The sequence below is a fragment of the Acanthisitta chloris genome, unplaced genomic scaffold, assembly GCF_000695815.1.
Source record: "Acanthisitta chloris isolate BGI_N310 unplaced genomic scaffold, ASM69581v1 scaffold2434, whole genome shotgun sequence".
Lineage (NCBI taxonomy): Eukaryota > Metazoa > Chordata > Aves > Passeriformes > Acanthisittidae > Acanthisitta > Acanthisitta chloris.
Genome location: NW_008667491.1, coordinates 27,345 through 42,533, shown reverse-complemented (window position 1 = coordinate 42,533; position 15,189 = coordinate 27,345). Strand labels below are relative to the sequence as shown.

The 15,189-nt window shown below is 38.9% G+C and overlaps 1 protein-coding gene across 1 annotated transcript in view; it reads right to left on the bottom strand.

The window, feature by feature from the left end:
- Nucleotides 1-5,624: 5,624 nt before the first annotated feature.
- MPP7 (membrane protein, palmitoylated 7 (MAGUK p55 subfamily member 7)) overlaps nucleotides 5,625-15,189 on the bottom strand; it is a gene marked incomplete at its 5' end in the record, with an annotated part of 36,474 nt that continues 26,909 nt past the window's right edge. The window contains 5 exons of the mRNA XM_009072506.1: nucleotides 5,625-5,804; nucleotides 7,221-7,364; nucleotides 9,211-9,319; nucleotides 10,396-10,489; nucleotides 12,310-12,390. Coding sequence (XP_009070754.1) covers nucleotides 5,625-5,804; nucleotides 7,221-7,364; nucleotides 9,211-9,319; nucleotides 10,396-10,489; nucleotides 12,310-12,390 — 608 coding nt within the window. The remainder of the gene's footprint in view (nucleotides 5,805-7,220; nucleotides 7,365-9,210; nucleotides 9,320-10,395; nucleotides 10,490-12,309; nucleotides 12,391-15,189) is intronic.

Sequence of the window (15,189 nt, the reverse complement as noted above, 5' to 3'; positions counted from 1 at the left end):
GCAAAACACTGTTCATGTGCTTCTCCATCTGGAACAAACACTAGAGCTTCACCTCTGTTTCAGAAACACACTGCTCCAGTGTCCATTGGGAAGGAGGTAAAAAATGTCCTTGTATCAAATTTTTGATGTCTCACTGTTTTTCAACAGTGTTGTTATCCCTTTCCCCCTCCTTATATGACTGAGATTACTAAACTGAAGCTGTACAAGGGCCAAGAGGAAAACAAAGAATAAAATTGCCAGTGGTTAAACAGAGTTTGGTAATTTTGTGTTAAAGCTGTGATGGCTGTAGTCTTGCTGCAAAAGCTAACAAAGTTAGAAGAAAGTAAAGCAACAGCTTTGCCAACATGACCAGGATCTGGAGTACTTCTTCTGGGTTCTACATTTCAGCTCCATAATTCCCACAATTTTGGCTTTGTTTATCAACGAAGATTTACTGGTGCTTATTTATATTTACCAAGGACGAACAGAAACCACAGCACATTTGCAGCCAGGTCTCTAACCTCCTGTTCAGTGACTTAAAAACCAAGGATACATTTGCAAGGTAGCACTCACATCTGTAATATTCTCAGTTTGTCTCTGCCATACCCACAGACCTTCTGCCTTTGAAACACATACCCCTTAACACCAAGTTTCTATGAGCCTGTGTATAATCCTATAGAAACCTTTAACATCTTTGTTAAATCTCAATTTCACTTGAAAATTATAGGATGCCTTCTGGATTTTTTTTAGCATAGTCGTGAATATTAATACAGCTACTGAAAAGAAACAGAACTAAGTACAAAAGAAATTGTGACCTAATTTTCTCTATTTATTTCTTAGCACCAAGTTTTCAAATTCTGTTTGCGCCATGTGAACCCTTTTGGAAACCCTGATGATATTTTTCTCCACGCTCATATTGAAGGATCTATCTGGCAGCTTTGTGCCACTTAAAACCTTAAAAATTTGTTTGAACAGACATATTTGTACAACTGAAACAGAAGCAAAACGAAGTCTCAATAATCACACGGATTTACCCTCTTTGTTCAAATGTTGGATGTCAGCTACACGAAATACTGTAGTATTTTATTATAGAGATGTAAAATCATTCCATACAGTCTTCCAAATGTCCAACTTGTATTTCAGACACAGATACCAAGGGGGAAATGTCTCCAGCTGTCTAGAACTCCAAATTCCCTCATTTGTACTGTCATTTAACATAAGGTAAAATTTAAGACCAGACTTTAACTGTTTCCAAATGTTTTAATGTATGTTTCTGGTGAAACCTTTAACTGTTATCTAGCACCGGAATTCTTAAACAACAGATACACCCAATGTCTTCCTTTCATTTGCTGTTCAGGCATTTTTCTGTCATAGGTGTAATAGATTTATCATGGTAATATATGATAAATATTTAATAATATTTAATATGATAAATATTTAATGACTTTGGGAGCAAAAGGATCTTGGGCAAATTGCAAATACAGATGATTTTAAGCAGTGATACACAGAAAACTCTTAAACCCGTGGGGAAATGACTGTAGATAGAGCAGTTGTGAAAATAGGCTCAGATGATAACTTAAAATCTCTGAAGAAACTATTGATTCTTTTAAACAATCTCACAAAAACTAACTATGAGCTTTACTGAGGAAAAATTCTCCACACACACTAGAAACCTGAACCGAAGTACATGTGGGAAAAGCAGAATACAGCACTGAAACAAAACAGAAGAGGCTTAAGTCTTCTCTCTAATCCTGGTACATGTTAGGCTTTTTTTTTTTTTTCTGGAAAAGACATAACACAATGTAAAAAGTAACTCAGTTTAAGCATTACTTTCTTTGAGTCCTACAAATGAGCACAACCTCCCATGGGACTTGTGAGTGGCCTAGAAGCATATGTGTCCAATGAAACACTCCAAGTCAACGACTTGGATAACACTCCAAGCCTTTGTGAGCCCAGACGAGCTGATATATCAGTGTGACCCATTGACACAGGCTTTTACTCTGAGAAAGAAAATGGTTTCTTTTGGGATGGGTTACAGACAAGGGTAAATATCTATGCTGAAGAAGAGTTTGGCAACAAAAATAATACTACTTTTTTTTTCTTTGTTCTAGGGTGTTTCATTTATCCATTTAAGATAATTGGAGCATTACAGTTAATACAGAGGCCTATGAAATAACTTACTACCTAGACATTTTACCTTTTAAAATCATTTTGCTAATCCTGGAGAAGAGAAGGCTCCAGGGAGACATTATAACACCTTCCAGTACCTAAAGAGAGCCTGAAAGAAGGCTGAAGGGGGACTTTTTACAGGGGAATGCAGTGATAGGATAAGGTGTAATGGCTTTAAGATGAAGGAGAGTGGGTTTAGATTAGGTATTAGGAAGAAGGTCTTTACTGTGAGGGTGGTGAGACACTGGCACAGGTTGCCCAGAGAAGTTGTGCATGCCCCATCCCTTGAAGTGTTCAAGGTCAGGTTGGATGGGGTTCTGACCAACCTGGTCTAGTGAAAGTGTCCCTCCCTGCTCATGGCAGGAGGGTTAGAACTATTTGATCTTTAAGGTTCCTTCCAATCCAAACCATTCTATGAGTCTATGATATGTCACGGTGCAATTTACAATAAAGGAAAAAACACCTTCAGTGGTATATCAATAATTTATTGTTTTGCATAAGAAGGTAAGATCAGATTTCAGATAAGACATCAACCAAGGACCTGATGGTGAATTCAAGTATAGAGCTTGGTACAATATTAAAAAATACTACCCTCTGTTTTATTACGGCAAACAGCTAAAACACAATAAAAACATCTGGACTTGACTGTCAAAACATACAGTTCTCTAAAAACCCACACAGCACAACTTGAATATGTGGAATATTGAAAACATGTTTAGTCATCTTCATTCCCAAATTCTTAGGAGTCAAAGGAACAATCCACCCCCCTGTTCCCCTTGGTATCCCAGAACAGTTCGGCACGTGGGCTCAGCATCCAGCACAAGAAGCAGTCTCCTGTCCTGTTGAAACTGTTGGGCTAAGACATTTTTTCTGCCTTGACCTACTGTCATCTCTGCCTGTCTTATGGAGGGTAAGACCTTTGATTTTTAGCTTTTGAAGCTAACACTGCAATACTGTTGATTTTTCAAGAACGGTCTAGTAATGTAATTAAAACCATTTCTCACTCCTCAAAGACTCTGCGCACGTTTTACTCTGTTGGTTGGATTTATGTTTTTGAGATTCCCTTTCTTTTGCAGGTGTTACTATTCAGGAATAGCTCCTGGCTCAGAGACGGGGCAGGCAGCCATCTGTCTGGAAGATTCCTGCCAGGACTGTGCCGAGGATCAGAGGGTCAGTGTCTCTGCAAATGCAGCAAAGCACCACACTGCTTACTGCTGCCCAGCACAGCAAAGCTGGGGAGAAGATCCTCCTAGACCACACTGACCCAGGAATGGGAATTAAATTAATTTCAAAAGGACAGGAAAAACAGCCTGCAGAACAGCCAGAACTGTTTCTACCAGGGAGTTTGCAGATTATTCTAGCATCTATTTCTTAAAGAGAAAAGCAGGTTCCTTATGTGAGCGTGATCGTACCCCAATGCTCTGAGACAGCCCAGGTCAGAAGCAGTGTCAATAGTGTTTTAGTAAGGACTAAAGCCCTTCTTGTTGGAAAAGGTCAGATCCTGAGGGATGCCAAGTGCCCTCTTGGATGCCAGAGATGGTGAGGGCACTTGACACCTCCCAGGCAAAGGCGAACAGACCTGCTGAGTTCCAGATGCCCTGAAAAATAGTTTAATTTTCAGTATTTAAAAAAAAAATAGAAAATGTTTTCTCAACTCAGATAATCTCTATGCAATTAAGTTAATCAATAAATTTCTATTTGTTACCAAAAAAAAAGTTGAAGTCCACCAGGAAAAGGTGAAATTTGACAAAAGTTACATTATAGCTGTTTGAGCACAGTATCTGTATCCGTACTGGGACTCAGTACCTCTGTAACTCTTCCATAAACATTTCCAGACTCCGAGGGATTTTGCTGTTGTTTCTTGCATTTCATTTGTTTTATACAACTCTAAGCCAAATGCAATGACCCACACATTAAATACACATTTAGAATAAAACTGCAAAATCTGATGGCTTTATCAGCATATGAACTGAAATAAAATATTTACATGGAATGTTGAGCTCCATTTACAGAGACTGTTTCAAATTACAGACTTGGTAATCTCTTTAGTAAATGATCACATCGACAAGAAATTAAAAAACTTAACATCCCTTTTCAACCTTTTCATAAATATATAAAGTTTCACTAAATTCTTCTTTCTTTAAACAAGACAGCTATATTCTCTTTACAGATTAACATGAAATAATGGTTTCCTGTTTGAACGCCACGGATGGGATGATCTGAAGTCAGAAAGTTCCTATACACATTCTGTACTTACAAGACATATTCACAACACAACACACAGGTGTTACTTGGTCTTTACATCTGTACTCGTTTCCTGCATATCAGTAGTAAATAAAGAAAAATACCAAATTATCTATATTAAAAATACATCCTCTAATATACATTTGCTTACACTGTCACATCAAATCTTAAAATGGGGTTTCCAACTGTGTCGGATCAGTGACAAGGATATTTTATATAGTGAAGTCTACAGCATTCATTTTTTTTTGGGTGGAGACAAAAGACATGTTACACTACTAAAAAGCATCACTACATACTGAACAATAAAAAGAATTAATCTCTTGCATTTTCTTCCTGGATCTCCAAGGTTTCCTAACTGAAAATTTCTGATGGGAAAATTGTTTTGAACGAAGTCAAAAATATTTGAAATCAATTTAAAGGGGGAAAAAAGTTATTCTCTACTTTGTTGCTATTCATTTGACTTTGCCACTGATTTTACAGAAGATTAATCCAAAGACTTTGAAGTTATATACATAGTAGCTCAAATTTAAATAATTATTCCCATGAGTTCTCTTTGTTGTGCCACAGAGCATGCATGAAAGTATTTTCAATCCATGCATGCTCACAGCTGAGTATTTCACAATTAAGCCACTAAATATGTCTCTCTTTCCATGAGTAAGTGCAAAGGAATACTAAAATCACTCTGTACATGTAAGACAAGGTTCACATCTAGAAAAGTAAAAACACTTATCTCAATACGTAATTAAAACTACGATGTCTTCCTTGTAAAAATGTTGGTCACTTTTGCCTGTTTCAGTTCTCTCAAGCACTTCAGGGGCAATAACTTCCAAGTGCTGATGTGCTCTTTATGGGAGCAGTTATGTTTAAAACCACTGAAGTGCCAATCTCCAGTATGAATTTGCATCTTCTGCAAACTCTGTTAAAAAGGTCACCTTGGAAACACACAGATGATAATAAAGAGGTGTTTGGCAGTTTTGTTACCCTAGTATGAGCTCACTTTATGGAGCATAATAAAACTCTGGTTTAATCTGACTGTTCTGCCCCCAGTTGTGGGCAGGAGAATTGAAGACACAGGAAAACAAGACCAGTTCCAAGTGCATGAAGAGTTTACCTGCTGCTCAGGTAGAGTTAAAAGCCCTCCTACCAAGAAAACCACCACTGAGTAATGCCAACCCATGCCCCAGATGCAGACACTGAGACAACAGCAGATGCTTTGTGTATTTTAAACATTACTATGAGTGCAGCCAGCTGACAGGAACCCAGAAGGTCTCAGTCTCCAACCTGTCAAAAGTTGCTTTGAGCTCAGCGTAAGCCGTAGCGAGGTCGTCGTTAACTATCACCTTGTCAAACAGGTGGCCATACTGGCTCTCCATCACGTGGGCAGATTTAATCATTTCGTGAAAATCTTCTTCCTAGTAAGATCAGTGCAAGGGACAGTCAGTCCATAGAGACATTTCATAACTCACTCTATGATAAATAGAAGCTACTTGATTATTTCTCGGCTTATCAGGAGATAGAAACAGCACTTTTAATTAACAAAAAAAAGAAATTAGCATTTCAAGTTATCTCAGAGAGCATTCTCCTGAGTTGATTCTGCTCAACAGGCAATTCTTTCTTCTCTTCCCTTGTAGTGACACAATTAGTCACTGCACAGTAATTACAGAGACATTTTCTGTTAGCATTACTCACAATTAGTCACTGCACAGTAATTACAAAGACATTTTCTGTTAGCAGTACCAGTGGAAAATGTTTCTAGCTGTTTACTTTGATGGTACGTTTAAAGTTTCATCACTTAAGTCTCAGCTTGCTATATTAGCATGTGATATACTACAGCACAGGCTTTTTTCTTTTAAGAGCTTGGTAGGAGTCATCATTCTGTGCCTGGTTTGATCTGGCCTAGTGGATTTCTCTTTGTGTTTGGGGAGGGAACAAAACTTAGCAATTAATTTCAATAACTTTGAGAGACTAAACTTGTCCTAACTGAGCAACGTCCTGAACGTTGCTCTTAAGAATGAACTCCTCTTACTTTGTATGTAACACAAACCAACATCTTCTTATAGTGTCTAATTTTCAATTTCAAATGCACATTGTACACAGATACAGTCTGTACAGTCTGTGACTGTATCTGTGACTCAGTTTGAAACAAACCCTAAACCATCCAACATAACACCTGAACGAGGGAAAGTGATACACACCCTAAATGTAGATAAAAAGTCTAACTATGATCAGCTTTGCTTTAGCTTCAATTAAAATAGGATTTCATTACATTACAAGGAAGCAAGTAAGTTACTGTTAGGTAATCTAAACTTTTTCTGACTATTGACAAAAAGCAGCATTTGTTACTTGCTTAGATTTTTCTTCTTCTTTCTTACAGTGTTCATTGCCCTGTAACACAACCCTGTTTCTCTCATCCACAAATATGGGTTTTTACTAAAGGAGCATTTAATTTTTGTAATTGATTCTTTATATATGAACTTTCCTCTAAATTTAGACCCCAAGGAAACTGTTGTAATTGAATAGAAACATCTATGTTCAGATGCAAATTTTTTAAAGGATTATCTCTCAGAAAAATACACTTGCATTGTGGAGGTTCTTCAGTGACATCAACTAAGAGGGCCATGGAAAATGTAAATACCCATGAGCACATCAAACAGTGAAAACACCACAGTAAGTGTGTGATGTGAGAGAGGTTGGGAAACAGCAAGATGGTAGGTGTAAGCCCTGACAAGTGCTGTCAGTGAGATCCAGTAATCCCCTTTATTTTCAAGGTAAACCACTACAACAAAAATCTCAACAGGTTCTCATGTTTTACAGTATCTAATACTTACTGTAAAGGGTTTTGCAGTTCCCTTGTCATCTTTACTTGAAATAATCTTGGCATGTTTTCTGGTCTCTCTCAAACGGTCAAGTGATGGAGGCTTTATAAATATAACGAATGGTTTAAACTCGTATGTCCGTAAGTGTTTCACTGTCTGGGAAGAGGAAAGATTTGAATTAATTAGTTTATTTTGCACAATGGTTTCACTGTCTGGGAAGAGGAAAGATTTTAATTAATTAGTTTATTTTGCACAGTGAAATCTACTGTAATAAAAGAAACTCTCCACTAACTGAAATAAATCCATAAAGGACTTCTAGCAGCTATTTTTATTTACTGCCATCCTGTTCTGCTGACCAGCACTGACTCATGTAAGGAGAATTTTCATGTGAATAGTAAGAAAACCATTTTTCCAAGAGTGATCATTGCTTCTGATTTCCACATGGCTGCTGGCAAACCTCATCTGTTCAGCAGAGGCTGCACACCAGTGCCACTGGCAGTGGGAGGATGGAGGGGGAACCGCAGGTATTCAGAAGAAGACAAAAAGTTCAACACGTTTTAGCAGGAATTCACTTTCTGTACCCATGAAAAGTAGTGGAAAAAGGTATCTGTGGCACTCAGTCACAGGTCAATGATTTTTCTCTTCAATAGAGTGTGCCCACTGCACCACCCCTTGCTGTTCACTCTTCCTGAGTGAGTCAAGTGATGCTATGTGTGAAGTTAGAGACAGATCTAGGATTTGGGTTGAAGCACAGGGTGAAGCAGGGATGGGCAGAAACTCAGGGTAGTGTATGGATGGCCAGGAGCTTTCTGTCCTCTCCACACTGCCAGGGTCCACAGGAAAACCCCATGTTGGAGACTGGGATCCCAGAATGGTTCACAAGCCTGGGTCCCCAAGAGAATTTAGTGCTTTGCTGTAAAATAGGGCTGTGTAGGGCAGGCAATGGTCTCGCAGAGCAGGAGCCCCTGCCCAGCAATCCTTCTTGCCTGATGCAGGGTATGGCTTCCCTGACTGCTCCTCTGCCAGTGCAGCCCCTGCCCTGCTCCGTGGGCACAGCCCCATGTCCAAAACTGCCCCAGGAACTGTTGACAAGCAGCTCACTGGTTTCAGAAGTCACATGCTGGCCACCCTTGGAGAAGAAATGCTTTGGCTGAGTTTAAACAAACTAGTCCAGTGCCTGGAAGCACTGTGGTTATTAAGAGCAAAAAAACTCCCAGTGGAGCTGTTCAGTGGGGTTGAAAGACAAGGTCAATGCAAGAACAAATGGTTTAGAGAGGAACATCCTTAACAATTATCCAGCCAAATCACATTTAGTGCATTCCTTGACTCATGTCCACCCTGCATGGAAACCCTTGGCATGAAGGGTCTGGTGAAACATTTGAGAGAAAGTGGCTGGACTGGGTGAGACTTCAAAGCCATTCTGAAATTAAAGTTTCAGGGAGAACCTCTAGCCCAAACTAAGAGAAAGATGAATGGAAATATAGGAGCATTCTGTAATTAAATCTTTGGTATTATGCTGCAGGCTTTCAATTCACTTATTTACTAGCTGAATACTTGCCAATATCTATTGAGGTTTCCTGCCTCTCCTTTCAGAAAACCTTGCTGTGATAAAGGTACCCAGCAAGATCACTCAACAGTCATTCAGTGTGGGATAAAAAACACTCTTTTAGAAATTCTAATATAGGAGCATTCTGTAATTAAATCTTTGGTATTATGCTGCAGGCTTTCAATTCACTTATTTACTAGCTGAATACTTGCCAATATCTATTGAGGTTTCCTGCCTCTCCTTTCAGAAAACCTTGCTGTGATAAAGGTACCCAGCAAGATCACTCAACAGTCATTCAGTGTGGGATAAAAAACACTCTTTTAGAAATTCTTTTCCCTGGTCAACAGTCATTCAGTGTGGGATAAAAACCACCCTTTTAGAAATTCTTTTTTTTTCCCTGGAATCCCAATATGCAATATGGGGAAGCATAAGAGTTCAGAAGACATGGTTACTTACATGAGGCTGCACATCCAACAAACAAACTTTGTTTTTAGCAAGAACTGATCGAACAGAGTCTAAACTTGTACCATAGTAGTTGTTCTTATACTCTCCATACTCGATAAACCTGTGGCAGGAGGTGAAAACAACTGGAATCATTTCCAATTTCTTCAGAAAAAAAAAAAGCTTACCAGTTTGGTTTGTAAGATTTAATTCGGGAGCAAAAATATTTTACTTTACATGAGAGTTTTACCATGTTTTATAAAGGAAATGCTGTCAAGTACTTCAGCATGTCAATTTTAAGAAATCTTCTACTTTACCGCTTTCAAATCAGTAACACCTGCTTGTATTACAGCTAAAGAGAAAAAAGCACTGTAGTCCAACAGCCCACTAATGTTTTCCATCACCTCTTTTTCTGAACTAATGCAATGCAATAAAACAGTGGATAAGCTAAACAATAGAAACTACTGAAATTTCATTGCACACTACAGAATATCCAAATTCTCTGTCTCAGAAGAGGAGGAGGAGTGACGACAGTGCTAATGGAACCAAGGCGGCTGGTTATTTGCTATAAAAGCACAAGTGCTATTTGCCAGAAAAGCAAAGCACAGTTTGAAGTTTCAATAAAACCCACAGCTTTGTGTCTAATACACTTTTGCCCTCTGAAACACTGGGGCAGAATTTCAAGCTACAGGATTTTACAGGCTGCTAGAGAGCACGATGCTACCACTGTCTTCATTTTAGTTTACTTTCAGGAGGGTGCACAGGCAGGGCCTTCACTGTAGATCTCTAAATTCAAAAGCAGAGGAAGTGCCTGGCCTGAAAGAGAGCAGAACTATGCAAACATTGACTCAGGCACGTCTGCAGCACTTCCCCCTCCTAAGCAATGCTTTATTGCTAAGACAAGATGTTCTTTTAAAAGAGTGCTCCCCCATCCTAAGCACCTACAATTTCAGTGTCTTGAGGAACTGAGGTACTGAAACTACTGAGAAGCTTAGAAACAGTTGTGTTTGCATATACTACTTTTTTCTCTCTCTGTGTTTTTGCCAGCTCCTTATATAACAAAATGTAATTTTAACACATCTTCAAATCACTGCAACTTATATCCACTTTGAGTTATTATCTAAAATTACAACCAGCCTCATTCTATAACAAAGCCATTGTTTTAACTGCAGTTGTAGTTAAAAAATCTCTTCAACATACTTGTTATTCTGTACGTCTGTCTCAAACAAGTGCTTGGAAATGAAAATGTATTCGACACCATCACTTTCTTGGCTTCTCCTTGGACGGGTAGTGTCTGCAGTTTCATGAAATGAAAAAAAAATAAATGCACAAAACAATATAATGCAAACCAGGTCAGGAAACACTGAAAAGCACAAACCCCTTGTGCAATACTAAGTGTAGCACTTCTCATTTCTGACGGACATAAGGCTGCTCTGGATTTGGTAGGCGGCACATAAGCACATGACAGGATTGAGTTCTAAAAGCAGGCAGAAAAACCAGGGAAAAAACCCTACTGGACAAGTATCAGATTATCATTTTTATTAACTAGTGGAAAAATCCAGTAAAATGAACTGAATAATAAAAGGAGCAGCAGTCCATAACAATTACCGTGATCTTGCCTCTTGTTAAACTTATTAGCATATGAGACCATAAAGGGAAACAAAGCTCACCAACCTGATTTATAAAATGTTAAGTTCATTAACAACACTTGTAGCTGTGGTATGTGAAGCATGGTAATAAAAAAATGGGGTGTGAACTTTATGTTTAAGTGCCTTTCTTTTTCTGCTGATCAAAATTGAACTTGTTTTCTTTCAGTAGTCTTGTAGTATTTGCACTTCTCACTTTCCCCCATGTACTAGGTGTAAGGGTTTTGCTTATAAATGAACCTGATTTGTGGGATTGCCACTTATGATTTATGAACCCGTTCAAAAGTCCAATTTAATACAAGGTGTATGTTACAGCATCATACATTGTCCATCTCATATGGACATACACAAACTGCTTGCAGCAACACAGTCTTAAATGCCACTTGATATCACACTCTTTTTAGGCTGACACAATGAGGAACATTTCCAAGACAGGAATCCCAGTTCTCCCTCCAAGTCCTAACTTACTGAATTTCAGGGAGACGGATTTCTTTACATGTTTGTTTTAAATTATAACCACAAATTTGGAAGTGAAAAGAGAGAAGGCAGCTTGATGAATACTGGCAATTTTTAGAGAAATATTTTGGAGCAAATGATTGCATATGCTTCAGTGTGTTAAATATTTTGTGAACATCTGGCTTTGTTGTTGTTGTTGTTGTTGCTTTCAGTACCCAGCTGAAGCAAATATGTGCAAATGAAATGACTCACCAAACCAAATGCATTTATTTTTCTACCTAGCCAATTTATTTTTATATATACTTGACAGAATACCTGCACTTGGAAAAATCTGTGACAGTATCTCCCAGATTCAGAATATTGGACCCATAGTTTTGAAGGATCCCTATAGGAGGCACAAGTACAAGTAGAAAACAAACCAAGGAATGAAAGTCTAAAACTAAGTCTAAGTTCTCCTTATTAGAGAAAACCCAATAAAGTGTTGTAGAAGTTAATAGAGCACAATGTTATTCAATGTTAGAAAAATCACACTACTTGGTCAGATAGGCAGAAAGAGGGGAAAAAATCCCTAAATCAACTCTTTTAAAGCTAAACAAAGGGATTTAATTTATTCACAGGATTAAACTGTTTATCATCAGTCTTTATTTTTCAGCCTAACAGATAAAGGCCATTTTGTTGAATGCAACCATTGGTAACAGAGTACATCTCAGTGCTTTACAGCCAAGTCCAGGGTGTTCTTCAGCTGAGTTTCATTTACTAAACTTCACTGCCATCAATCATGTTAAACTTGTACTAAAAGTGTACTGCAATGCCTGAGCCAAAACATCCTATCAGTTTAATCAATGCTGTTTAATATAGAACTGCAGCAGCACTTTCAAAAATTAGAAAAGTAATTTGGATGCCAAGCATTCATTTAGGGACCCAAATTTGGAAGTGCCTTAAAGGCAGTACAATAATAAAGGCTAATAACACAAGTATATCATTAGGAGACTAGAAGTTCATTTGAACTTACGTGGCACTGTTACCCCGTAGTGTTGGGTATCACTGATCAGCAACTTCCGCTTAAGTTCATTCAGTCCAACCCCTACAGGACCTGAAAGGAAAAAAATCATCCTGTTTTCCAACAGCCAGTTCTCTCTTGTCTCCAGGTGTAAGTACTCTCCAAGATAAGACTACATAGCACATAGCTAGAATATAAACTGCCTTTTAATCAGTCATTTGGAAATGCCATGGTTCTAGCCTCTCCTAGAATATACAGTGCTGACAAATTTCATGGGATGTAGTTGGCTGTTACTTTGCTCTATTACTGAGAAAAAAAAACAGTGAAAAAAAAAGCTGCCAGCAAAGCTAACTTTCTTTTCTACAGCAACTACTTCAGTATGCACCCAGCTCCATCCTCAGCCCTACTACAGACCCCTGCACCCTAACCTGTCGCTTTCCAGAACAAAAATTGATTTGGTTATTCATTTTGCCAGAACACAGACTAGAGGACCTCAGCTGCCATGTGCAAAGTGCCCCCACAGGGCCCTCTCTGCACTCTGTGTCAGCACAGCCTCACTCCCCACAGCTGCTGCATCCCTTGCCTGCACCAGATGCCCCTGGCAGCAATTGCTTCTCTTTCTCCACCTTTTCCCCATGCCCTGGGAGCACTGTTCCCTCCAGCCCCCACTGCAGGCAGGAGCACTGCCTGGCTCCTGGCTGGAGCTGTTACCATCCACCTTGTGACTGTGTGAGGGTGGCATTGCACAGGGAGAGGAAGGAAGGGCAGCACTTGCCAGGTCACAACCAGTTTGGGATGTTTGGGTTTCTTTCTTTGTTGTTGATTTTCTTTTAAACTGTGCTTGTCTCCTGCCTGCTGTCTGAACTGATCCAAAGCAAATGTTTCCTTCTTCACACAGCTGCCAAAGAGAGACCACTCTTGGAAAGAGGATGGCAGGAAGAAACAAAGACTGCATGGAATTTTTTTACCCCTCTCCTCCACCTCCACTTGAGTACTACTGTCCTAGAAGCTCCTGAGCAGACATTCCTCTTGGCTTTCAGGTTGTCCCTAACTCTTAGCCATTTGCCAGTGGTGCCTTAGGTCTTGGTGAGAGCACTCTGTCCTGTGAGGTCTCCAAGACTCCACAGGCATTTGCTGCCTGCTCCCAGGAGCCCTTCCTGCAGAGCTCCAGCCTGCCTGGCTCCTTTCCTGGCAGGGGCATGGTGCTGTGTGTGAAGGGAGCTCAGCTCTGCATGCTCTCATGTTTCTGACAGTGCAGTGGCTTCATTTCTACAGAGCCAGGTCAACAGTAGAACCCAGAGGAGAGTGAGTCATTGGAACCATATCCCAAATAATGCAAAAATAAGACATGTGGTTTTAAGGAAAATTCTTGCACTTCTAGTAAAAACAACACGTTTTGACGTGGAGTGCTTCTTAACAAAGACATTTTAGACATTAGAAAGAAAAAAACCTAATAAACATTTCAATGAAGTAGTGATGCATTAGCTAATTACTAGTCAGAGTCCAAACCGAGACTGATGCTTCAGTACCCTCAGGTGCCTATTTGGAAAAATGACCATCTGCCCTGTCTGAAGTTGGAAACACATAATGATGAAATGCAAATGCTTCCTGCTTTGCTGCTACCCCCAGACTATGGTCTCTTAAGAGTTTCTGCATTTAAAATTTCTACGTGTTTACGTCAGTTAAAAACAACTACATTTCAAGTTCTATCTCTGACCTTCCTGTAAATTAATCTATCAGTATGTATAAATGTTTATTTAATACGGTGTACAGCAGCCTCTACTGGTGCGTGTCTGCAGAGGAAAGCAATGTGTTATGTAGATAATGGCATTACTTTTCTTAGTATTTTAAAAAAAATCCTTTTTTAATAATTTAGCTGTTAAGGCAAATACAGATTCTTACAGGAAAAATCATTACAATTTTCTCAATATGTTCTACCAAAGTAGAACAAGTGGAATTCAATTTTTAAAAAATCACTGTATTGCTTTCAAGCAAAAGACCTTTCCCATCAAATCTACAAAAATATTATTTTCTCAGTCTACATGGTGTCAAATCAACAATATGCTTTTAGCTCTATTTATATATAAAGAATCTAGGCTTTGCTTCCTGCAACAGATGCTTTGGAAACTTTGCTCAAATCTGTTTCCAGACCACAACCTCACTACTACTCTGTCTCCCCTTCCAGATTACCATTTCAAAATCATCTTTACACTTAACTAGTGAAAGGTGCAGATTCTTTTTCAGTGCTGTCTCACAGAGTTCTCATAACTGTCGTGTATGGACACTGAAGGCTGATTCCTACTCAGCAAAGCTTTACCAGCATTATACTGATTTTTACACTACATCTCCCAAGTGTAATATACAGTTCTACTCTGAATATTCTTTCCATTTTGATGTAGCAAAGATGCCAGTTTCTAACACTCATGAATCTCAAGACAATCTGAACTCAAGAAGAGAATGAAGTTTCAGGATTGAAAAGGACAATCTAAGGTTCTTATAGTCAAATGTCAGACATGTGGGATCCATGACTGTAGCATAGTTTTGGTTTACTATAAATCACCCCAGGCAGCAATATTTAGAGTTATGGTGACAGATTTAGAGATACTTTGTTTATGTTTTTAGAGGAACATTTATGTTGCTTGCTGTTGCATGTTAAGTCATGCAAGCTAAGTAATGGTCAAATCCTGCACAAATGGACTGTAGTGTCTACCTCACTTTATTGAGGGACATTTGCAGAATTAAACCACTGATGATTAAAATTTGCATTACATTTTGTACCACTCACACATGTCTGAAGAAAACTGAAAAAACTGATGCAAGTTTAGGTCTCAGGAGGGTTAACCCAACATATTGAACTCTGTTTGAAAGAAGAATGAAGTGGTCTTTTAGAAA